This window comes from Rana temporaria, chromosome 11 (genome assembly GCF_905171775.1).
Source record: "Rana temporaria chromosome 11, aRanTem1.1, whole genome shotgun sequence".
Lineage (NCBI taxonomy): Eukaryota > Metazoa > Chordata > Amphibia > Anura > Ranidae > Rana > Rana temporaria.
The window spans coordinates 148,915,478-148,940,110 of NC_053499.1; the positions used below are offsets into that span (position 1 = coordinate 148,915,478).

The window sequence follows — 24,633 nt, forward strand, 5'->3', positions numbered from 1 at the left end:
TCACTAGAGACCAGTGACATCACTGAGAATGCAGCCTATCCATTCACTAGAGACCGGTGACATCACTGAGAATGCAGCCTATCCATTCACTAGAGACCGGTGATGTCACTGAGAATGCAGCCCATCCATTCACTAGAGACCGATGACATCACTGAGAATGCAGCCTATCCATTTATTAGAGACCGGTGACATCACTGAGAATGCAGCCTATCCATTCACTAGAGATCGTTGACATCACTGAGAATGCAGCCTATCAATTCACTAGAGACCGGTGACATCACTGAGCATGCAACCTATCCATTTACTAGAGATCGTTGACATCACTGAGAATGCAGCCTATCCATTCACTAGAGACCGGTGACATCACTGAGAATGCAGCCTATCCATTCTCTAGAGATCGGTGACATCACTGAGAATGCAGCCTATCCATTCACTAGAGACTGGTGACATCACTGAGCATGCAACCTATCCATTCACTAGAGATCGTTGACATCACTGAGAATGCAGCCTATCCATTCACTAGAGACCGGTGACATCACTGAGAATGCAGCCTATCCATTCTCTAGAGATCGTTGACATCACTGAGAATGCAGCCTATCCATTCACTAGAGACCAGTGACATCACTGAGAATACAGCCTATCCTTTCACTAGAGACCGGTGACATCACAGAGAATGCAGCCTATCCACTCACTAGAGACCGGTGACATCACTGAGAATGCAGCCTATCCACTGACTAGAGACCGGTGACATCACTGAGAATACAGCCTATCCTTTCACTAGAGACCGGTGACATCACAGAGAATGCAGCCTATCCATTCACTAGAGACCAGTGACATCACTGAGAATGCAGCCTATCCAATGACTTGGTGTAGTGATAACTCCAGGAATGGGAAGGCTGCATTTGTCACTGTCAGCCCAGTCCTTATAAATGAAGCATACATCCATAGCTCAGAGGCTCGGCAGGCGCCAGAGTGGATGATCCCTTCCCCTCCCCATCGGGGGGAGACACGTCCCGGCTGGATTAATGTTTCTTCTTTTTCCATCCAGTACACATTACCCCCCCCCCAATCCTATAGATATATTTAAGGCTGGATTTTGGCCTCGATCCACGCACACTGAACTCGGAAAATATACAGGATTCAGCAGCACACCAGAAGCCTTCGCCCTTCTAAGCGATTACATTTTGGCCCAGCATAGCCCATCCACATCTGGCCTGGAGGACGGCTTGTGCCAAACCTCTCAGCTACATATGAAACACTATTCCTGCCATAAAGCTCCACTCCGCTACAATACGGCAGATTATCTCGCCGTCCAGCTCCTGGGTCACATACACACTTGTAGATTCTTCCACTGATAGCTGTGCATTCAGCATTGCTGCTGAACAAGTGCTGAGATTGCAGGATAGGGCACACAGAGGGTCCACGGTGTTCATTATCTCAGCACATCCTGCTTATGGCTGCCCCTATGTGTGCATACTGACAAATAAGATCATTGAAGCATTGGTACAATTATTTATAATAATGTGATCACATTCACAAACATGGCCGAATAGCCTAGCCATTTAATAGAGACCGGTGACATCACTGAGAATGCTGCCTATCCGTTCACTAGAGACCGGTGACATCACTGAGAATGCAGCCTATCCATTTACTAAATACTGATGACATCACTGAGAATGTAGCCTATCCCTTCACTAGAGACCGGTGACATCACTGAGAATGCAGCCTATCCCTTCACTAGAGACCGGTGACATCACTGAGAATGCAGCCTATCCATTTACTAAATACTGATGACATCACTGAGAATGTAGCCTATCCATTCATTAAAGACCGGTGACATCACTGAGAATGCAGCCTATCCATTCACTAGAGACCGGTGACATCACTGAGAATGCAGCCTATCCATTCACTAGAGACCAGTGACATCACTGAGAATGCAGCCTATCCATTCACTAGAGACCAGTGACATCACTGAGAATGCAGCCTATCCATTCACTAGAGACCGGTGACATCACTGAGAATGCAGCCTATCCATTCACTAGAGACCGGTGACATCACTGAGAATGCAGCCTATCCATTCACTAGAGACCAGTGACATCACTGAGAATGCAGCCTATCCACTCACTAGAGACCGGTGACATCACTGAGAATGCTGCCTATCCGTTCATTAGAGACCGATGACATCACTGAGAATGCAGCCTATCCATTCACTAGAGACCGGTGACATCACTGAGAATGCAGCCTATCCATTCACTAGAGACCGGTGACATCACTGAGAATGCAGCCTATCCATTCATTAGAGACCGGTGACATCACTGAGAATGCAGCCTATCCATTCACTAGAGACCGATGACATCACTGAGAATGCAGCCTATCCATTCACTAGAGACCGGTGACATCACTGAGAATGCAGCCTATCCCTTCACTAGAGACTGGTGACATCACTGAGAATGCAGCCTATCCATTTACTAGAGACCGGTGACATCACTGAGAATTCAGCCTATCCGTTTACTAGAGACCGGTGACATCACTGAAAATGCAGTCAATCCATTAACTAGAGACCGGTGACATCACTGAGAATTCAGCCTATCCTGTGCAATGTGGGCAGATCAAGGCTGGTGGGAAGGGCTGTACATAACTTCTTGAAAACATCACCGCCCCCCTGACTCAGTACTTCTCACAGGAGCCCTTGTTCCATCAGATTAGGCGACCTGTCAGAATTGGTAACGCAAGTGATGCTGGACTAGGGTGACCACATTTCCAAACTACCATTCGGGGACACCCTCCCTTCCCAAAAATCAGCTTGTGCTGTAACGAACCACAGCACAGTGATTGGACACAAGAGGCGGGATTTATGATTTCTCCAATCACAGGCAGGGGACGGGGATTGTGCTCCTTCAGGCATTCCCAGCCAGGACAAGTACTGTCAGTGAGTAAAGCAGTGATGTGGCGGCCTTTTTTGGGGGCATCAGACTGTCCCGGGAGGGGGGTGGCTGTGTCAGTTTTATTCCGGGACACTGTATTGTCCTGGAATGAAGATGCCCGGGACAGACCTGCAAAATACGGGACTGTCCCGGGCAATGCGGGACTGTCCCGGGCAATCTGGGACACGTGGTCACCCTATGCTGGACATCCTCCAGCCAGGAAATGAAGCAGCTTGATCTGTTTTGTTGCAGCTTCTGATGCACATTATGAGAAGCTCGCAGTGTGCGGTGAAATCAGAGGAAGGAGCCTCTACAACTGTGCAAGACTGAAGGGAAGGTCGGAGGTCAGATGTAAATTTCCCCAGCGCAGTGAATGAAATGTTTATGTGATAATGAAATCCGTCTCTCTAAATAAAACATCTAAATTAGGAAATCCTCTAAAAAAAAAAAAAAAAAAAAAAAAAAACTCTTCCATTCTCACTTGTACTGAGAAGCTGCAAATGATTTGGGAAGAAGAGGGCCATGTGTTGGCGTTGGCAGAGGGTCGCGCGGGCCCGCCGAGTGCTTTTCACGTACGACGAGTTCAAACGCTTCGCCCACCCCGGCCTCTCCTAGAATGATCCCGCGCGCGGAGTCACGTCAGGTCACCTCGGACCAGGAGACGAGGTCCTCAGGCTGTAATTTTGGTGGCAAACATTCTGGCTGCGTCTGCCAGCTCGGCCCCGTCCTGGTACTTTTCCACACTGCTAGAATGAGCTTCAGTCTCACCCAGCTCATACCTCTGCGGGCAGCGTCGTTACCTGCAATAAACTCCCTCTGCTACCACTCACCCCCCCCCCCCACCTCACCTCGTCTGTGCTCATCTCCCGACCAATCAGACGACAGCAGATTTACATTAGCACTGAAAGATTGATCCCTATACATTACAATGGACACTCGGGATCAGGGGCAATATTTATGAAACAAAGTAACTCTTTTTTGGACATTTGAAAAATTTAGCTTATAAGATTCAGGCTTCGTTCACACCGCTGCGCTGCTGGAATGTGCGCAACATTACATAGGGGGTTGTTTACTAAAGGCGAATCCACTTTGCACTACAAGTACAAAGTGCACTTGAAATTGCACTGAAAGTGCACTTGGAGGTGCAGTCGCTGTAAATCTAAAGGGGTAGATCTAAAATGAGGGGAAGCCCTGCTGATTTTATCATCCAATCATGTACAAGCAAAAATGCTTTTTTTTTATTTTCCTTGCATGTCCCCCTCGGATCTACAGCAACTGCACTTTCAGTGCAATTTCATGTATACTTATCACTTGTATAGGCAGATTCACAAAGACTTACGATGGCGTATCAGTAAATACGCCGTCGTAAGTCCGAATCTGCGCCGTCGTATCTTTAAGCGTATTCTCAAATTGAGATACGCTTCTCTGTTGCTAAGATACGACCGGCGTAAGTCTCCTACGCCGTCGTATCTTAGCTGCATATTTACGCTGGCCGCTAGGGGCGTGTACGTCGATTTACGCCGAGAATATGTAAATGAGCAAGATACGCCTATTCACGAACGTACGTACGCCCGTCGCAGTAAGCTACGCCGTTTACGTAAGGCGTTTTGCAGGCGTAAAGATAAACCACCAAAAAGATGGCGCAGCCAATGTTAAGTATGGACGTCGGAACAGCCTTTGAATTTCACGTCGTTTATGTTGTTTGTGTAAGCCAATTCAGAATGGGGCTGGGCGTAGGTTACGTTCGCGCCGAAAGCACTGACTATTTGAGATGTGATTTTGAACATACGCACTGGCATACGTCCACGGACGGCGCATGTGCCGTTCGTTAGGCGCGTCATTTACGTGAGGTCACAAGGCATTACCATACAACACGCCCACTACAGCCTACTTTGAATTTCGCGCGCTTACGCCGGCCCATTTACGCTACGCCGCCGCAACTTACGGAGCAAGTGCTTTGTGAATACTGCACTTGCCCGTCTAAGTTGTGGAGGCGTAGCATAAATAGGATACGCTACACCCGCACAAAGTTACGCCTTCCTACGTGAATCTGGCCCGTAGTTTGCACTTGTAGTGCAAAGTGGATTTGCATTGCTTTCTGATTGGATTTTAGAATGAATGGATTTTGCTGAATAAAAAAATTCACTGTTAGAAATGTATTTGTTTGAGAAAAAATTTCCATCCTACTCCTTCGAATTTTCTCATCACTACGTTAAAAAATAAAAAGACGATTTGACATCACTAACACTTAGAAAATCAAACGAACGTTCTTCAAATGAAAAATTTCAAACTAAAATCTGCTTGTTATAATTTATATCTGGAGAGCGGTGATGTCACTCCTGTATAATATATCTTATATCTGGAGAGCGGTGATGTCACTCCTGTATAATATATCTTATATCTGGGGAGCGGTGATGTCACTCCTGTATAATATATCTTATATCTGGAGGGCGGTGATGTCACTCCTCTATAATATATCTTATATCTGGAGGGCGGTGATGTCACTCCTGTATAATATATCTGGAGAGCGGTGATGTCACTCCTGTATAATATATCTTATATCTGGAGAGTGGTGATGTCACTCCTGTATAATATATCTTATATCTGGAGGGCGGTGATGTCACTCCTCTATAATATATCTTATATCTGGAGGGCGGTGATGTCACTCCTCTATAATATATCTTATATCTGGAGAGCGGTGATGTCACTCCTGTATAATATATCTTATATCTGGAGAGCGGTGATGTCACTCCTCTATAATATATCTTATATCTGGAGAACGGTGATGTCACTCCTGTATAATATATCTTATATCTGGAGAGTGGTGATGTCACTCCTGTATAATATATCTTATATCTGGAGAGCGGTGATGTCACTCCTGTATAATATATCTTATATCTGAGAGCGGTGATGTCACTCCTGTATAATATATCTTATATCTGGAGAGCGGTGATGTCACTCCTGTATAATATATCTTATATCTGGAGAGCGGTGATGTCACTCCTGTATAATATATCTTATATCTGGAGAGCGGTGATGTCACTCCTGTATAATATATCTTATATCTGGAGAGCGGTGATGTCACTGCAGTCCATGAATAGTGGTGTCACCCTTTTTATCCCATGCAGTCATGCAGCACAGATGAATGTTTTGGCAGGAATGAAAATTCAGTTGTGTGTTTTGCATTTTTCCGGGGGTTGCCCTGCAGGTTAAGTTTATTTTAGCGGTTGGCAGTTTGGCGCGGCAGCGTTTGATCTTCAGAATTGGAAGTGAAATGAGCGCCGCGGTTGATTATATCGATTTGTTCTGCTTCATGCACTTTACGGGAAAGTTGACATTTTTAATCATTCAGTCGCCATGATTTAATTTTTCACATGAGTGGCATGCTGGGCACACGTGGCGTCAGATTTAAAGGTACACTCCGGCCAAATACGAAGAATGCAGCAAATAAGTGACTAAGGGGGAGGCGGCCTATCCGCCAAACCCCCTACATCTTTTTAGATGCTGCTGTCCCTATTTTGTAAATGTTCTGAGCCAGAAAAATGCAAGGCAGAGTGGCCCCCGGTCCTAGCTGGGCCCTCTGCAGTTCCAGGGAGTGAGGTTGCGCATTACAAAGTCATGTGACTAGAAGTAGCAGTTATGTCTAGGAGCGCTGTGAAAAGCCTACTAAATCTGGTTGCAAGTGATTATATAAAAAAATCTGAATTGCACAGCTGCAATAAATCTATATACTCTTAGAAATCTAGGTAGGATGAGGTCAGTGCAGAGCTTGTCAATTCATGAAGCATGGTGGATGCAGTCAGTGAAGGGCTTTTCAATCAGTGTAGAAAGGAGGATAGAATCAGTACTGAGCTTGTCAGACAGTGTAGAAGGCAACTATGAGGACAGTGCTAAGCTTATCCATCAGTATAGCAGAGATCATGAGGTCAGCGCAGAGATCATGGGCTAGATTCAGATAGATTAGCGGATCTTCATTTACGATCCGCCGCCGCAAGTTTTTGAGACAAGTGCTTTATTCAGAAAGCACTTGCCTGTACATTTGCGGCGGCGTATCGTAAATCCCCCGGCGGAATTCAAATCCCTGCGGGTAGGGGGCGTGTAAAATTTAAATCAGGCGCGTCCCGCGCCGAACGAACTCCGTCCGTCAAATTTTCCAGCGTGCATTGCTCTAAATGAAGTCGCTAGGACGTCATTGGTTTCGACGTGAACGAACGACTTATGCAAACGACGTAAAAAATTCAAAATTCGACCCGGGAACGACGTCCATACTTAACATAGGATACGCCGCATATAACAGGGGTAACTATACGCCCGAAAAAGCCGTATGCAAACGACGTAAAAAAAAAAGCGCCGGGCGGTCGTTCGTTTCTGAATCGGCGTAACTCCTCATTTGCATATTCCTCGCGTATACAAACGGAAGTGCCACCTAGCGGCCAGCGTAAGATTGCAGCCTAAGATCCGACGGTGTAAGTCACTTACACCTGTCGGATCTTAGGGATATCTATGCGTAACCTGATTCTATGAATCAGGCGCATAGATACGACGGCCGGACTCAGAGCTATGGAGGCGTATCAGGAGATACGCCGTCGTATCTTCTTTCTGAATCTGGGCCCATGACTCAATATAGCAGGTAGGATCAGGTGAGTGCAGAGCTTGTCAGTCACTGAAGTAGGCAATCTGAGGTAAGTGCTAAGCTTGTCCATCACTAAGTAGGTAATATGATGTCATTGCATAGCTCATAACTCAGTGTTTCAGGGAGGAGCAAATTAGTGCAAAGCTTGTCAGTCAATGAGTAGGGAGTATGAGGTTAGTGCTAGGCTTGTCCATCACAATAGTAGGGAATATCAGGTTAGTACTAGGCTTGTCTATAACAATAGTAGAGAATATGAGGTTAGTGCTAGGCTTGTCCATCACAATAGTAGAGAATATGAGGTTAGTGCTAGGCTTGTCTATAACAATTGTAGAGAATATGAGGTTAGTGCTAGGCTTGTCTATAACAATTGTAGAGAATATGAGGTTAGTGCTAGGCTTGTCCATCACAATAGTAGGGAATATCAGGTTAGTGCTAGGCTTGTCTATAACAATTGTAGAGAATATGAGGTTAGTGCTAAGCTTGTCCATCACAATAGTAGGGAATATGAGGTTAGTACTAGGCTTGTCCATCACTATAGTAGGGAATATGAGGTTAGTACTAGACTTGTCCATCACAATAGTAGGGAATATGAGGTTAGTACTAGGCTTGTCCATCACTATAGTAGGGAATATGAGGTTAGTACTAGACTTGTCCATCACAATAGTAGGGAATATGAGGTTAGTGCTAGGCTTGTCTATAACAATTGTAGAGAATATGAGGTTAGTACTAGGCTTGTCCATCACTATAGTAGGGAACATCAGGTTAGTGCTAGGCTTGTCCATCACAATAGTAGGGAATATGAAGTTAGTGCTAGGCTTGTCCATCACAATAGTAGGGAATATGAGGTTAGTGCTAGGCTTGTCCATTACATGGATCAGATCAGTACAGAGCTTGTCTATCATTGTAGTAGGGAGTGCTAAGCTAGTCCATCAGTATAGCAGTTATATGCAGAGCTCATCACTCAGTGTATCAGGGAGGATCAGATCAGTGCAGATCTTGTCCGTCAGTGTAGTCGGGAGTATGAGGTTAGTGCTAAGCTTGTCCATTGGCATAGTGAGGAATATGAAATTAGTGTAGAGCTCATCACTCAGTGTAGCAGGGAGGATCAAATTAGTGCACAGCTTGCTTGACAATCAATGTAGCAGGGAGTATGAGGATAGTGCTGAGCTTGTCCATCAGTACATAAAATCAGTGTAGAGCTCCTCAATTAGTGCAGCAGGAAGGATCAGATCAGTATAGAGCTTGTCAGTTAGTGTTGTAGGGAGTATGAGGTTAGTGCTAAGCTTGTCCATCAACATAGCAGGGAACGCAAGTTCAGTGCAGAGATCATCAATCGGTGTAGCAGGGGGCATTAGATCAGTGCAGAGATCATCAATCGGTGTAGCAGGGGGCATTAGATCAGTGCAGAGATCATCAATCCGTGTAGCAGGGGGCATTAGATCAGTGCAGAGATCATCAATCCGTGTAGCAGGGGGCATTAGATCAGTGCAGAGATCAATAATCCGTGTAGCAGGGGGCATTAGATCAGTGCAGAGATCATCAGTCCGTGTAGCAGGGGGCATTAGATCAGTGCAGAGATCATCAAACCGTGTAGCAGGGGGCATTAGATCAGTGCAGAGATCAACAATCCGTGTAGCAGGGGGCATTAGATCAGTGCAGAGATCATCAAACCGTGTAGCAGGGGGCATTAGATCAGTGCAGAGATCAACAATCCGTGTAGCAGGGGGCATTAGATCAGTGCAGAGATCATCAATCCGTGTAGCAGGGGGCATTAGATCAGTGCAGAGATCATCAATCCGTGTAGCAGGGGGCATTAGATCAGTGCAGAGATCATCAATCCCTGTAGCAGGGGGCATTAGATCAGTGCAGAGATCATCAATCCGTGTAGCAGGGGGCATTAGATCAGTGCAGAGATCATCAAACCGTGTAGCAGGGGGCATTAGATCAGTGCAGAGATCAACAATCCGTGTAGCAGGGGGCATTAGATCAGTGCAGAGATCATCAATCCGTGTAGCAGGGGGCATTAGATCAGTGCAGAGATCATCAATCCGTGTAGCAGGGGGCATTAGATCAGTGCAGAGATCATCAATCCCTGTAGCAGGGGGCATTAGATCAGTGCAGAGATCATCAATATGTGTAGCAGGGGGCATTAGATCAGTGCAGAGATCATCAATCCGTGTAGCAGGGGGCATTAGATCAGTGCAGAGATCATCAATCCGTGTAGCAGGGGGAATTAGATCAGTGCAGAGATCATCAATCCGTGTAGCAGGGGGCATTAGATTAGTGCAGAAATCATCAATCCGTGTAGCAGGGGGCATTAGATCAGTGCAGAGATCATCAATGCGTGTAGCAGGGGGCATTAGATCAGTGCAGAGATCATCGATCCGTGTAGCAGGGGGCATTAGATCAGTGCAGAGCTTGTCAACCAGTACAGCAAACATGTCAGGGAGAAGAGATTTTTAGGAGGTTTGCTTAATTTAAATCAAACAAATTCAATGCAATGAAAAGCACTATTCATAATGCTGATATTCATCTGGCAGAATGATTAAAGCAACATCAAATAATTCTAGAAAATGAGGATATTAGGGACCGATTCAGATGCCAGTTGAGGTTGGCCAATAAATGGTTTATCCTTTATACTGTATATCCTCGCTGTTCACTAATAGATTAAACCTCTCCACATTTACCCCTGAATGTTCCTAATATTTTATTACACAGCCCAACTTGTTCCTCGTCTTTTGTGGTTCATTAATAGTCAAAGGATCCCGCCCTTCCTAAATTTGTTCTTCCCAACTTTCTGCTTAAAGAAAAGCTTCTGTTTTTCCCGCAAGAAAAGTGCATTGAGCAGAGGACAAATATAAAACGCTGCCGGCTCTAATGGCCGCGAGCAAACAGTATGTCATCTCGGAGCTTTCATATCCCGCGCCAAGCCAAATACTTCGCTCAGCTGTCTTTTCTGGGCCCAGGAGCCCCTCGCTCAGGATTTTGGCCCCGCTCCGGGCTCTGCTGGGACCTCGCTTACCAGAATAGATCCTGTTCAGTGTCACACAGAAGAGCCTTTTTTCAGCAGATTGGGCTAAACGGGAGCTAAACATCTGGGCCCAAGGAGAACCATCTGGATGCTGATCTGTCAAAGTTTTGCTTTCTTTAGAAAAGAAGACTTATGGCTAAGATGCGGAGGAAGAGATCTGTGCAGCTTCAGCTGATTCTGGAACTGCACTTCATTTCACACTTTTCCTGAATATTTAAAGAATATTTTATAGAGGAGCCTTTTAAAGTTGAGTTGGTGTCCCACAGGCAGGGGCGGACTGACCATTAAGTCACTCGGGCACTGCCCGAGGGCCCCATGCCACTAGGGGGCCCCATCAGGGTTGCCAGGCTCAGTAAAACCAGGGACAGTATGTAAAAATCTGTGTTTTTTTTACATCTGTCCCCGATATGTCCGAAACCGACATGCTTTTGATGTGAAAATCCCGAGATTTTAGCTGCCCCGCCTCTGCACTGCCTCCTGGCGTGGTGGCCATCTGTAAGCCCAGGGGCCCCATAATCTTCTATTGCCCAGGGGGCCCCATAATCTTCTATTGCCCAGGGGGCCCCATGAGTTGTCAGTCCGCCCCTGCCCAAAGGTCATCAAATTTGTAGAGTCCAAAATGAGCTTCTTGACTTGTTTGCTGTGGAGAGCCATCAAAAGCTTTCCTTTTAGTCTTGGATGGGATAGGGAAGGGTTAGGATCGCTGTAGTTTTTATAAAATTTCTTCTTTTTTTTTACCTTCACACCTATGGTCCTACTGCTATCTAATACCTCTGGCTTTAATGTGTGGACATTTTTTTTTTTTCATTTTTTTGCTTAACCACATGCTGATCGGCGCATGCAGATATACGTCGGCAGAATGGCACGAGCAGGCACAAGGACGTATATATACGTCCCCTTTAAGAAGCAGCATTGTGGACGCGCAGTGCCGAATCGCAAAAAGTGGTCTGGTCTTCGACCAGCAAAAATGGTCCGGGGCTTAAAGGGGTTCTAAAGGTACATTTTTTTTCCCCTAAATAGCTTCCTTTAGCTTAGTGCAGTCCTCCTTCACTTACCTCATCCTTCCATTTTGCTTTTAAATGTCCTTATTTCTTCTGAGAAATCCTCACTTCCTGTTCTTCTGTCTGTAACTCCACACCGTAATGCAAGGCTTTCTCCCTGGTGTGGAGTGTCGTGCTTGCACCCTCTCTTGGACTACAGCATACCTCCCAACATTTAATAAATCCAATGCGGGACATCTTGTTGAGCGGGGGGGGGGGGGGTCAAGGTAAGGTTGTTGAGCGGGGGGGGGACGGGGATCAAAGTTGTTAGCCGGGGGGGATCAGAGTTGTTGAGCAAGGGGGGGAGCGGGGATCAGCATTGTAGAGCAGGGGGTGTTTCTCCTACCTGTGCAAATACCTCTGTTCCGAATCCCCGCCAGCGCCATCCACCTGCAGCACCCCCTTCCACCTGCACCACCATCATCCGTATTTCCCGCACTGTGATTGGGCGTATAGCGGTCATGTGCGGAGGCGGGACTTCAAGACGTTCGCAGATAGGCCAGCCCCACGACGCACATGACGCCAATACGCCCAATCACAGGCCAGGTACCGAACACCAAACATGGCAGGGGAAATCAAACATGGAGGCACGGAATGTCGCCTCCCGTAATGTCGCGCCTGGGGCCCTGTTTTCCGGGAATCTAGTCTAGTCCACGGGACCCCGGGACACACTTAGAATTCCAGGAGGATCCCGCGGAATCCGGGACGGTTGGGGGGTATGCTACAGGAGAGTCAGGACGCTCTCTACATTGCAGATAGAGAAAGGAAGTGTGTTTTAGTGGGCGTCCTGACTCTCCTAGAGGAGGGCGGGTCTACTGACATCACAACTCCACCCATTAAGCTCCAGATAACAGACCAACCCACAGAATCTGCAGTTTTTCGGGTCTCATAACAGACAGAGGGGAGACATTTGACAGGTAAGGATACATGCAGGAGGCATCTATATCCTTATAGATCAGCACTATTTTAGTAGTTTAGAAAGGATGAGAGTGTGTTTACATCCACTTTAAGTTGGCCTACAGGGCTTCATTGTTACTTTAGCCTATTTAGGAAGCTCCTAACATGGGCTTTGGGCCAGTTCACACCAGACGCAGTTCCGTACAGTTTTGTGTAAATTTTTTCTGCACTAAAAATGCATGCACAGTGTTTTCCATGTATTCCAATGGCTCTAGTTGGCTCTAGCTCACACCATGCAGTCAGTTTCCGGACAGTTTCTGGTGCAGAAACTGACTGCATGGTGTGAACTAGAGCCAACTAGAGCCATTGGAATACATGGAAAACACTGTGGCCCAGATTCACAAAGGAGTTACGACGGCGTATCTCCAGATACGCCGTCGTAACTCTGAGTGTGAGGTGTCGCATCTCCGCGCCTGATTCATAGAATCAGATACGCCTCACAGTTGCCTAGATACAAGTCTCATACGCCGTCGTATCTTAGGGTGCATATTTACGCTGGCCGCTAGGGGCGCTTCCGTATATTTCCGCGTAGAATATGCAAATTAGCTAGATACGCCGATTCACGAACGTACGTGCGCCCGGCGTATCAAGATACATCGTTTACGTAAGGCGTCGGACCGGCGTAAAGTTACCCCTCATAAAGCAGGGGTAAGTCATGTTAGGTATGGACGTCGGAAACGTACGAACGGCATCGTATTTTACGTCGTTTGCGTAAGTCGTCCGTGAATGGGGCTGGGCGTAGGTTACGTTCACGTCGCCTAAGCATTGAGCGGGCGTAATTTACTTTGAAAATTCGACGTGATACTGAGCATGCGCGCGCATGCGCCGTTTGTTCGGCCATGCATCTACATGGGGTCACGCTTAATTTAAATCCAATACGCCCACGACCTGACTACTTTGAATTACGCGCGCTTACGCCGGCCCATTTACGCTACGCCGCCGTAAGCTTTTTGAATACTGCACTTGCCTCTCTAAGTTGCGGCGGCGTAGCGTAAAGAAGATACGCTACGCCTGCACAAAGTTACGCCGCCCTACTTGAAACTGGGCCTGTGCATGCATTTTGTGCATAAAAAAAACACAGAACTGAACTGCGTCTGGTGTGAACTGGCCCTCAGTCAAACGGTTGCCCCTTCAAACATGGACTTGCAGCAAAATCCAAGTTGGAGATAAAGCTAAACAAAATAGTCCTAAATCCCCAACACCAAATAATGGCCTGGTCAATGACCTAAATCAAACTCCAAAAAAGCAAAAAAAAATCACACAAATTTTATGACAAATGTCTTAGGATAACAATGCCACTGGACAGCAAGCTCAACCATACAGCTATAGCTATTCATGTTTTAGAATGTTAATCAGATCTGACAACTCACCATGAACTCCATGTTGGAAGCCGATGGGTGAACCTGCCCTCGTAGCTTGTTGTGCAGTTGTAGGATCTCCTCTTTATCCGACCTGGAGATGGCCCTTTTGCTCCGGGAATGAGGAGTGTCGCTGTTACTGTATTTGCTTAAAAAGTTCTCCAAAAAGGTGTTGTTGGGCAGGAATAGGCCATGGCACTGATCCACAAGGAGAAGAACGCTCAGCGGCAGGAACCACGAGTGCGATAAGCTCATGTTTGGAAAATCGGATGCTGGAGGTGTACTTGGGTGATATATACTCTGTATGGTTCTAAAAACAGAAAGATATTGAAATTAGTATAGGAATTGTGGATCAAGTCGACAGCTCTAGAAAACCAGAAAACAGAACAGGTGAAATATATACTGTATGTAGGACCAACCAGGGCCGTCTTAACAGCATCATGGGCCCCTGGGCAAAGTAATGCTCTGGGGCCCCTACAATGGAGACAGTGCAGGTAAACTGACATCAAGAAGGAAGGAGACAGATAAACGAAGCTTCCCCCTTTGGGTGGAGCTCCGCATTACCTACATTAATCAATCATTCTGTACAGCAAAGAAACACTGGGAAAATACTACATACATAAAGTAACAAAGCTGTCCTGTGCATATAATATATCTGCTAGATTGATGCCTCCCCATCACTATGGCCCCTCTGCACCGCTACCAGCTTGTCTCCCCTGTGTATCAATCACTCTCAGTGCCACCATGGGGCCCCCAATTTTGGGGCAGTGTGAGCTCAAGGACCAGCTGCTTTGGGAAAATGCAGGGGCCCCCCATGCAGCTGGGGCCCCTGGGCATTGCCCAGGTGTGCCCTCTCATTAAGGTGTGCCCTTGCATTCTCCTCCCCTTCATCCATGCTAAGGGTTCCTTGAGCACTGAGCAATGTCTGCATCTCAGATGAGTAACCACTATGAACTTTTTAGTTATCTGTGGAGGAAGGGGCGAGGGGGGGAGCTCTTCCCATAGACCACAAATGTAAGGAGCATGACACTAATGTGAACTTTTGACATAGAAATTATTAGTAGGGGTTCCTTGAGTCTGGAAAGTTATTTCAAGGGTTCCTCAATGTTAAAACGCTTAAAGGGGTTGTAAAGGTTCATGCTTTTGCATCCTATGCATTAAAATTAAAAAACATTCGGCGATTGCAGGCCCCCCAGCCCCCCTGTTTACTTACCTATCGTGCCCCTGGAGGAAGTCTGCTATTGGACGAAACGGCGTAGGGAGGAGCGGCGTGCTGACGTCACCATTTGTGTACCTTCACTGCCATCCGGAAGGACGAGCGGTATGAGATAGCCGGCCGGCTATTATAAAACAAACGCCCATTTTTTTCCTACTGAAATGTGAGTGCAACTGATGTCCTAATAAATTGCCTTTTACATTGCAATACTGCTCTATGTTGGCTTCTTTTTTCCTTTTTGGGCCACTACTTGTGGGGTGACCTATTGGAGAGATACATTGTGATTACTGAGGTGGAGACCAATTTGCTGGATTGTCTGAGAAACACCAGGGCTGATGAGCCAAATGTGCTTATGATCTCTTTTATTAGGGATCCACTTAAGTCGGTAAGCAGATTAGAGATAGGAGGTGGAGGCTTTCTTCTATCCTTCTAAACAGACACAGTTTCCTGGGATATTTTCAGCACATACCTGTGATTTATATTGGAATTGCACGGAGATTGAACACTTTATGAACTTTTTTTGGATTCACCCCCTGTTTACTTACCTGAGACCTCGAAAGTCCCGCGTTCTCAGCTGTTCTCGGCTCTTCATTGGATAGATGGATAACAGCGCAGCCATTGGCTCGCGCTGCTGTCAATCAACTCCAATGACGCAAGGGTCGGAGGGCGGGGTCGAGTACTGCAGTCTGCGGCTTATGGACGCCGGATAAAGGACTCGGGAGTATGCCGCAAGCACTTCCCAGAAGGGGTTAGCTAATGCGGGGAGGAGGCGAGACAGCCGCCGATGGACCCCAGAAGATGGGGATCGGGGCCACTCTGTGCAAAACGAGCTGCACAGTGGAGGTAAGTATAACATGTTTGTTATTTTTTAAAAAAGCAAAGCTTTACAACCACTTTAAGAAAGGCTCTGTTAAGGGCTTGATTGAAAAGTTTAAGACACTTCTTGATGATGTAACTAACAGCCCCAGTTGTGTCTTATTTGTAATTTATTGATAAACCAAAATGAGTCAGATTAAATGGTGGAAGCAGAATTACTTTTCAAAACTACAAAAGCCGTAAAAAGTAACAGTTGACAACGGGAAAGAGAGACACTTGATACGTCGCTCATGGAAAGTGAGGATATATCTGGTGTAAACCTCCTACAACATATCGGAGATGTGCGGACGGCAGCAGGTTTAGCTATCGGTGTCAGGATACAGGAAGTCTGAGGAGGTACGTGGTGTACACCGGTTGATCTGGCCTCTCAGAGGTTTATATAACAGATCAGAGTTGCATGAAGAAGAAATGACTTTCTGTGGATCTCCAAACCGCAGATGACGCACAGCGAGATGTTCCAACCAAAAGCTTTGATACATAGACAAGCGCTGGCCAAATATTTACAGAATTACTCACTGCTGCCCTGAGAGAGGATCGCTCTGCTGCTTGGTACTGGAGATAGAAAACGAGATAGATAGATAGATAGATAGATAGATAGATAGATAGATAGATAGATAGATAGATAGATATTGTAGTGTTGGGGTGATTATACTCATGTGGTAGATGCTTTTTCTCAATGAGTTGCACCAGTCCAAACTGTATTATAGTGCATGGCAGACTTTTATTAAATTAACGGCAAGTACATATAATCATCATACAGGGGTTTCCACCTTCGACATGAATAGGCAACTGAAAATGCTGAGCCCCTGGCTCCCATATCAGCATTGCCCAGCTTTCCTGGTTCACTTGACTTTCTTAGTCTTTAGTCCCAGCATCCTGTTACATGGCCCATTTCTGGCCTCTGGATAGGGGCTCTACTGACACCCTGATAGAAGGTGACCTGACTCCCAAGACCAGACCTCCTGTCTCCTGGCTGATGGCTGGGGCACCTCTGACCCCTGGTTGAGACCTTCTAACCCTCAACTCCTGGCTGGGGCTCCTCTGACCCATGGGTGAGACCTTCTGTCCCTCGACACCTGGCTGGAGCACCTCTGAACGCTGGGTGAGACCTTTTGTCCCCCGAATCCTGGTTGGGGCTCCTCTGACCCCGGGGTGAGACCTTCTGTCCCCCGACTCCTGGCTGGTGCACCTCTGACCGCTGGGTGAGACCTTTTGTCCCCCGACTCCTGGCTGGGGCTCCCGCTCCTCTGACTCCTGGTTGAGACCTTCTGTCCTCCGACTCCTGGTTGTGGCTCCTCTGACTCCTGGGTGAGACTTTCTGTCTTCCGACTCCTGGCTGGGGCTCCTCTGACCACTGGGTGAGACCTTCTGTCCCTCGACACCTGGCTGGAGCACCTCTGAACGCTGGGTGAGACCTTTTGTCCCCCGACTCCTGGCTGGGGCTCCTCTGACCCCTGGGTGAGACCTTCTATCCTCTGACTCCTGGCTGGGACTCCTCTGACCCCTGGGTGAGACCTTCTGTCCCCCGACTCCTGGCTGGTGCACCTCTGGCCGCTGGGTGAGACCTTTTGTCCCCCGACTCCTGGCTGGGGCTCCCGCTCCTCTGACCCCTGGTTGAGACTTTCTGTCTTCCGACTCCTGGCTGGGGCTCCTCTGACCCCTGGTTGAGACCTTCTGTCCTCCGACTCCTGGTTATGGATCCTCTGACTCCTGGGTGAGACCTTCTGTCTTCTGACTCCTGGTTATGGATCCTCTGACTGCTGGGTGAGACTTTCTGTCTTCTGACTCCTGGCTGGGGCTCCTCTGACCGCTGGGTGAGACCTTTTGTCCCCTGACTCCTGGCTGGGGCTCCCTTGACCCCTGGGTGAGACCTTCTATCCTCCGACTCCTGGTTGTGGCTCCTCTGACTTCTGGGTGAGACCTTCTGTCTTCTGACTCCTGGTTGTGGATCCTCTGACTGCTGGGTGAGACTTTCTGTCTTCCGACTCCTGGCTGGGGCTCCTCTGACCACTGAGTGAGACCTTTTGTACCCCGACTCCTGGCTGGGGCTCCTCTGACCCCTGGGTCAGACCTTCTGTCCTCCGACTCCTGGTTGGGGCTCCTCTGACCCCTGGGTGAGACCTTCTGTCTCCAACATGGGAGCCCTGAGCTATCCTCAGGCTTGAGTATACAGTATAACGACCCTGCACACCTGTGTTCTCTCACAGGCTGAAGCCATGCAGTAAAATCTGGACACAGGATTGAAGTTGCAGTCCCACCCAAGACACTTTGGAACCTTTAAGCTCCAGGCCCCAATCCAGGTTTACTGAATCCAGAGAAAGACAAAAACACAGCTTTCTCTGCTCAGAAATGATAGTCTGGAACTTCGCCTTAACCCTTAGAGCGAATCCTGTGTCTTTTTTGCCTACATTTTTACAGTGGCAGGGCCTCACACTATCACAATATTTAGAGAGACAGATGGAGTTATTTCCCCCATAAGATAATATGTGGACAGGAATATCCTTCTTCTATCCAAAACATTACAATCTGAGTGTGTATGTATGGTTACAGAAACATCTTTTGTGGAAAGTCACCACTTTTCTACGTTTTTTTTTTTGTAAAAATCTAAATAGAAAACTGAACTAAAAAAACTGTGCCCTAAAAAAGGCAGTCAGAGGGCACGAGGCTAGTCACCAGTATTGCCCGTTGTCTCCAAACAGCTGATCTCTTCCCCATCGCTGACTTACCATGCCTTGTTCTGCACTTGTCTTTATATGAAAGCCGCCATCTTGGTAAAGGCGAGGCTTTTCTTCCCCATATCAGAGTTGTGAAGGAATGTGATAATCATAAAAAAAATGCCTATTTTCTTATGTGTATACATGTTTCTATGCATCTTTTCTATACTATAAAGTATATATTCTACTTTGTATATATATATGAAAACTGCTTTAATAAAGTCCTTACTCAAGATGGTCTCTAGTAACACCACTCCCATCAGGATGACTGGAGAAGCTAAAGATGGCGTTTGCCCCCTGCTCCCACGCATCAGAAGAATGAGGAAATAGGTGACTGGACAAGTGATGAGCAAGCTTCAGCCAATCAGATGTGCCTTTTAGACTCACATTAACATAATATTGACGTATTGTGCTGTGTGTAAAGTGCTTAGCACTGCCTGTAATAAAGCAGAGATTAAGAAGTACCGTATTTATCGGCGTATACCGCGCACTTTTTTTCCCCTTAAAATAAGGGGGAAATCGTGGGTGCGCGATATACGCCGATACTCGCTTCCCGCACTCCGTTTGAATGCCTGCGCCGACATATACCGAGTGCAGTACACTCGGCTACATTCGGCCAGGCTCGGCTTCGCTCGTGCTCACGCATAAACGTCACAGAGCGTGAGCACGAGCGAAGCCGAGCCTGGCCGAATGTAGCCGAGGGTACTGCACTCGGTATATGTCGGCGCAGGCATTCAAACTGAGCGCGGGAAGCGGCGATTCGACGGGGAGACAGTGCGGGAGAAGCCGGGAGGACACCACCGAAGCCGCAGACGGACGCCGGACCCGACGAGGAGGACACCACCGAAGCCGCAGACGGACCCGACGCGGAGGACACCACCGAAGCCGCAGACGGACCCGACGAGGAGGACACCACCGAAGCCGCAGACGGACCCGACGAGGAGGACACCACCGAAGCCGCAGACGGACACCACCGAAGCCGCAGACGGACCCGACGAGGAGGACACCACCAAAGCCGCAGACGGACCCGACGAGGAGAAAACCACCGAAGCCGCAGACGGACCCGACGAGGAGGACACCACCAAAGCCGCAGACGGACGCCAGACCCAACGAGGCCGCCGAAGTACTAAAATGTTTTTTTTACAGGAATGCGGGTCCACATTAGGGGTGCACGCTATACGCCGGAGCGCGCAATACCCCGATAAATACGGTAACTGAACTGAACAGATGTGCTTCTCACGTGCACGTATCTCCACACAAATTTGGATCAGCAGCAGAGATTCAGAGTGAGCTTGTTTGAGGCTCTGGTCTATTATAGAGTTACCCCCTTGATGACCGATGAACTGATGACTAGTGATAGAGGTGGAAGAATCCACAGATCCACAAAACAGATGAAGCAAAGGTAGGGAGATACATGCACTGCAGGTCCTCAGGTACAGCTTCCTCTCCAGCAAAGAGACCAGTTATCAGCACAGAAGTGACAACATTAAATCTCACCCCAAATCTCCTGAGACTAGCATTCAGAGACAGCAGTGCCTTAGATCTTATCCTGCAGATATACAGCTATGAGGCTACAGAACAGGAGTGCCTAGATACACTCACATATAAGGAAATGCACTGCTACTTTTCAGGAGGAATTTCGGGGCAAATCTCCACTTTCTGAGTTAAGTTCCACTTTAATTATTTGCTCCACCCTTAACTGGTTGTAATAATCCCCCCCCCCCCCCCCAACTCTGACATTGGCTGTGTTTAGTGATCAGATTCTGATTAAGCTGGAATTCATCTGCAAGGAGAAATGTAGGAATTAGAGATCTTTGGATTCCCTATGGAGGGATCACACAGGTGGTCTGCAGGAAGGGAAGATGTCCACTATTAATGAGATTGGATGCCCCTCACACACAGCTGCTGTGTTCCCTCCTCGCTCAGCCAGAGCTTGGCTTGTCAAGGTTATAAATATGTAAACAGTGATTTTCCCATCAGACTCCACCGGAAATGTTCCAAGGGGAAAAGGGGAACATTCCAAAAGTATCAGCGGGCTTAACCCTTTGCGTTGTTTGACTGGCCTGCACAAATAATTATGGAGCGCCCTACCTGCCATGTAGGCACATGTTCTCTCTCCGACAGACAAGGGCAGACTCATTTGCATCACTTTATAGATGATGCAAATGTACATCCCTCAGGCCAGTAAGCGGGCAAAAAAAATAAATGTAATTAAACGTGATTCTTCAATAAATATAATATAATATATTATAATATAATAATAGATGTCTCCCTTGCATTTGTTTTTGCAACACAAGGTCTGTTTATACAGTGTGGTCTGTACTTTAGTATATAGGAGCATCCTCACCCCATCCTATTGTATCCATATATTCCCCAAAAAATTATATATAATTACAAGGGAACGTAGGCATTATGACTTCCTATTTTGACTGCGATTCTGCTACACTTACTGGGAATGCTCTATGCATACAGCAGAGCCTAGATCTCAATGTTCAGCCCTGACCAGATACCTAGAGCACATGATGATTATCATCCCTGATCAACTTCTAAGGCTGTCCATCAGTGGCGGCTGGTGCTCAAAATTTGGGGGGGGGGGGCGCAAACAAACGAAAAAAAAAAAAAAACAATTGCAGCCTCACTGTGCCCATGAAACGCAGCTACTGTGCCCATCAATTGCAACCACTGTGCCCATCAAAGGCAGCCACTGTGCCCTTAAAATGCAGCCACTGTGCCCATCAAATGCAGCCACTGTGTCATCAATTGTCACCACTCTGCCATCAATTGTCGCCACTGTGCCATGCCATCAAATGCAGCCACTGTGCCATCAATTGTCACCACTGTGCCATCAATTGTCACCACTGTGCCCAGCAATTGTCACCACTGTGCCCATCAATTGTTGCCACTGTGCCCATCAATTGTCGCCACTGTGCCATGCCATCAAATGCAGCCACTGTGCCATCAATTGTCACCACTGTGCCATCAATTGTCACCACTGTGCCCAGCAATTGTCACCACTGTGCCCATCAATTGTTGCCACTGTGCCCAGCAATTGTCGCCACTGTGCCATCAATTGTCGCCACTGTGCCCAGCAATTGTCGCCACTGTGCCCTGAAAATTGTCGCCACTGTGCCCAGCAATTGTCGCCACTGTGCCCAGAAAGAAGGTATCCTATATGTTCGGTGGGATTTAGTTTCTGGTGGAAAAGAGACAATGAAAGCAGCTGTTTTAGGGGAATATATTCATTGTCATGCGATGAATCACACCGACTATAACATGCTCCAGATCGCAGCAGAGGCTCTTTACCAGCACTCCAACCGCAGCCCGAAAATGAACTCATCATTCTACCTAGCTCCCAGGATTGTTTCCAGGATTGTTCCTCTACAGTCTACACCCACAAAGTTCACATTATTCCATGGAAAGTTTATTTCCATCCTTTCCAATTCTCCGAGACTGGATACTCTGCACAAAATCGTGTGACCAAAGCCCTTATTTCCATTCTGAAGCACTATGAAAGGCCTGCTGAATCTGCTGCTGCATGACAATTCATATTCATACTACATACTAAGTGGACTGAGAGACTGCAGCATGGCTGCAGTGTTCACTGGATAGCGTTTGCCGTTGCTGCTTTGGTGGAGATACGTTGATGATATATGTGAGAAACATCAACTGATCTATTAGCATCTGATATCAAACTTTTAAGTTATATGTGTCCAAGGAGTCAGCCATAGCTGGCTATTACCAGGGCTTTTTTTTAATCAGAGAATAGGTGCAGGTACTCCCCCCTTCCGAGTCACCCTTGTCTCCGCCCCCTACCTACCTCCAAGCACGTTCCTTGGTTCCACCCCCATACCCACCTCCCAGTCACGCCCCTTTTAAAGAATACAATACCAAGCATCATTTTGTGGTATGGAATTTGTTAATGATAACAAGAAAAGCAACAAAATAGACCCCCTGCACCCGGCAACAATAGACATCCCCCTGTTCTCCAGCAACAATAGATACCTCCAGCAACAATAGATCCCCCAACAACAATAAACCCCCTCAGCAACAATAGACTCCCCACAACAAAAGACCCCCAGAAGCAACAATAGATCAAGATCAATAGACCTGTCAGCAGCCAGCAACGATAGACACCTTCCTTAACAGTAAATGTCTCCCAGCAACAAGTGTTCCCCCAGTAGTTTAAGACTCCCAGCGAGAATGGTTCCCCCACCATTGGTGTCAGTGGGAGGCCTAGTGCCCCATCATTGGTGTCAGTGGATGAATGGTGCCCCATCATTTGTGTCTGTGGCAGGAATAGTGCCCCATCATCAGTGTCTGTGTAAGGAATAGTGCCCCATCATTGGTGTCAGTGAGGGGAGTAGTGCCCCATCATTGGTGTCAGTGAGAGGAATAGTACCCCATTGTTGGTGTCAGTAGGTGGCATGGTGCTCTACAATTGGTGTCAGTAGGGGGAATGGTGCTCTACAATTGGTGTCAGTAGGGGGAATGGTGCTCTACAATTGGTGTCAGTAGGGGGAATGATGCTCTACAATTGGTGTCAGTAGGGGGAATGGTGCTCTACAATTGGTGTCAGTAGGGGGAATGGTGCTCTACAATTGGTGTCAGTAGGGGGAATGGTGCTCTACAATTGGTGTCAGTAGGTGGCATGGTGCTCTACAATTGGTGTCAGTAGGGGGAATGGTGCTCTACAATTGGTGTCAGTAGGGGGAATGGTGCTCTACAATTGGTGTCAGTAGGGGGAATGGTGCTCTACAATTGGTGTCAGTAGGGGGAATGATGCTCTACAATTGGTGTCAGTAGGGGGAATGATGCTCTACAATTGGTGTCAGTAGGGGGAATGATGCTCTACAATTGGTGTCAGTAGGGGGAATGATGCTCTACAATTGGTGTCAGTAGGGGGAATGATGCTCTACAATTGGTGTCAGTAGGGGGAATGATGCTCTACAATTGGTGTCAGTAGGGGGAATGGTGCTCTACAATTGGTGTCAGTAGGGGGAATGATGCTCTACAATTGGTGTCAGTAGGGGGAATGATGCTCTACAATTGGTGTCAGTAGGGGGAATGATGCTCTACAATTGGTCTCAGTAGGGGGAATGGTGCTCTACAATTGGTGTCAGTAGAGGGAATGGTGCTCTACAATTGGTGTCAGTAGGGGGGGTGGTGCTCTACAATTGGTGTCAGTAGGGGGCATGGTGCTCTACAATTGGTCTCAGTAGGGGGAATGGTGCTCTACAATTGGTGTCAGTAGAGGGAATGGTGCTCTACAATTGGTGTCAGTAGGGGAAATGGTGCTCTACAATTGGTGTCAGTAAGGGGAATGATGCTCTACAATTGGTGTCAGTAGGGGGAATGGTGCTCTACAATTGGTGTCAGGAGAGGGAATGGTGCTCTACAATTGGTGTCAGTAAGGGGAAATGGTGCTCTACAATTGGTGTCAGTAAGGGGAATGATGCTCTACAATTGGTGTCAGTAGGGGGCACGGTGCTCTACAATTGGTGTCAGTAAGGGGAATGATGCTCTACAATTGGTGTCAGTAGGGGGAATGATGCTCCACAGTTGGCATCAGTGAAAAGAATAGTGCCCAATCATTGGTGTCAGCGAGAGGAATATAGCCCCATCGCTTGTGTCAGTTGGTGGAATAGTGTCCCAAGGGCCAGATAAAGGCAAGCAAAGGGCCACATCCAGCCCCCGGGCTGCAGTTTGGAGACCACTGATTTAGACATACTTTATATTAAGATCAATGACAGTAGGGATGTTTTCAGGGGGGCCCTTTAAAATTTGTTATGGGGCCCCATGGTTTGTAGTTACACCCCGCGTAAAGCCCAGATAAAACATTTTCTTTTGTGCATAGCATGACACAACCTCCAATAAAATACCTGCC

General features: G+C 47.4%; 1 protein-coding gene across 1 annotated transcript in view; it reads right to left on the reverse strand.

The window, feature by feature from the left end:
* CRISPLD2 (cysteine rich secretory protein LCCL domain containing 2) overlaps positions 1-24,633 on the reverse strand; it is a 66,354-nt gene that overhangs the window by 33,792 nt on the left and 7,929 nt on the right. The window contains exon 2 of the mRNA XM_040329423.1: positions 13,956-14,253. Coding sequence (XP_040185357.1) covers positions 13,956-14,198 — 243 coding nt within the window. The 5' untranslated portion in view covers positions 14,199-14,253. The remainder of the gene's footprint in view (positions 1-13,955; positions 14,254-24,633) is intronic.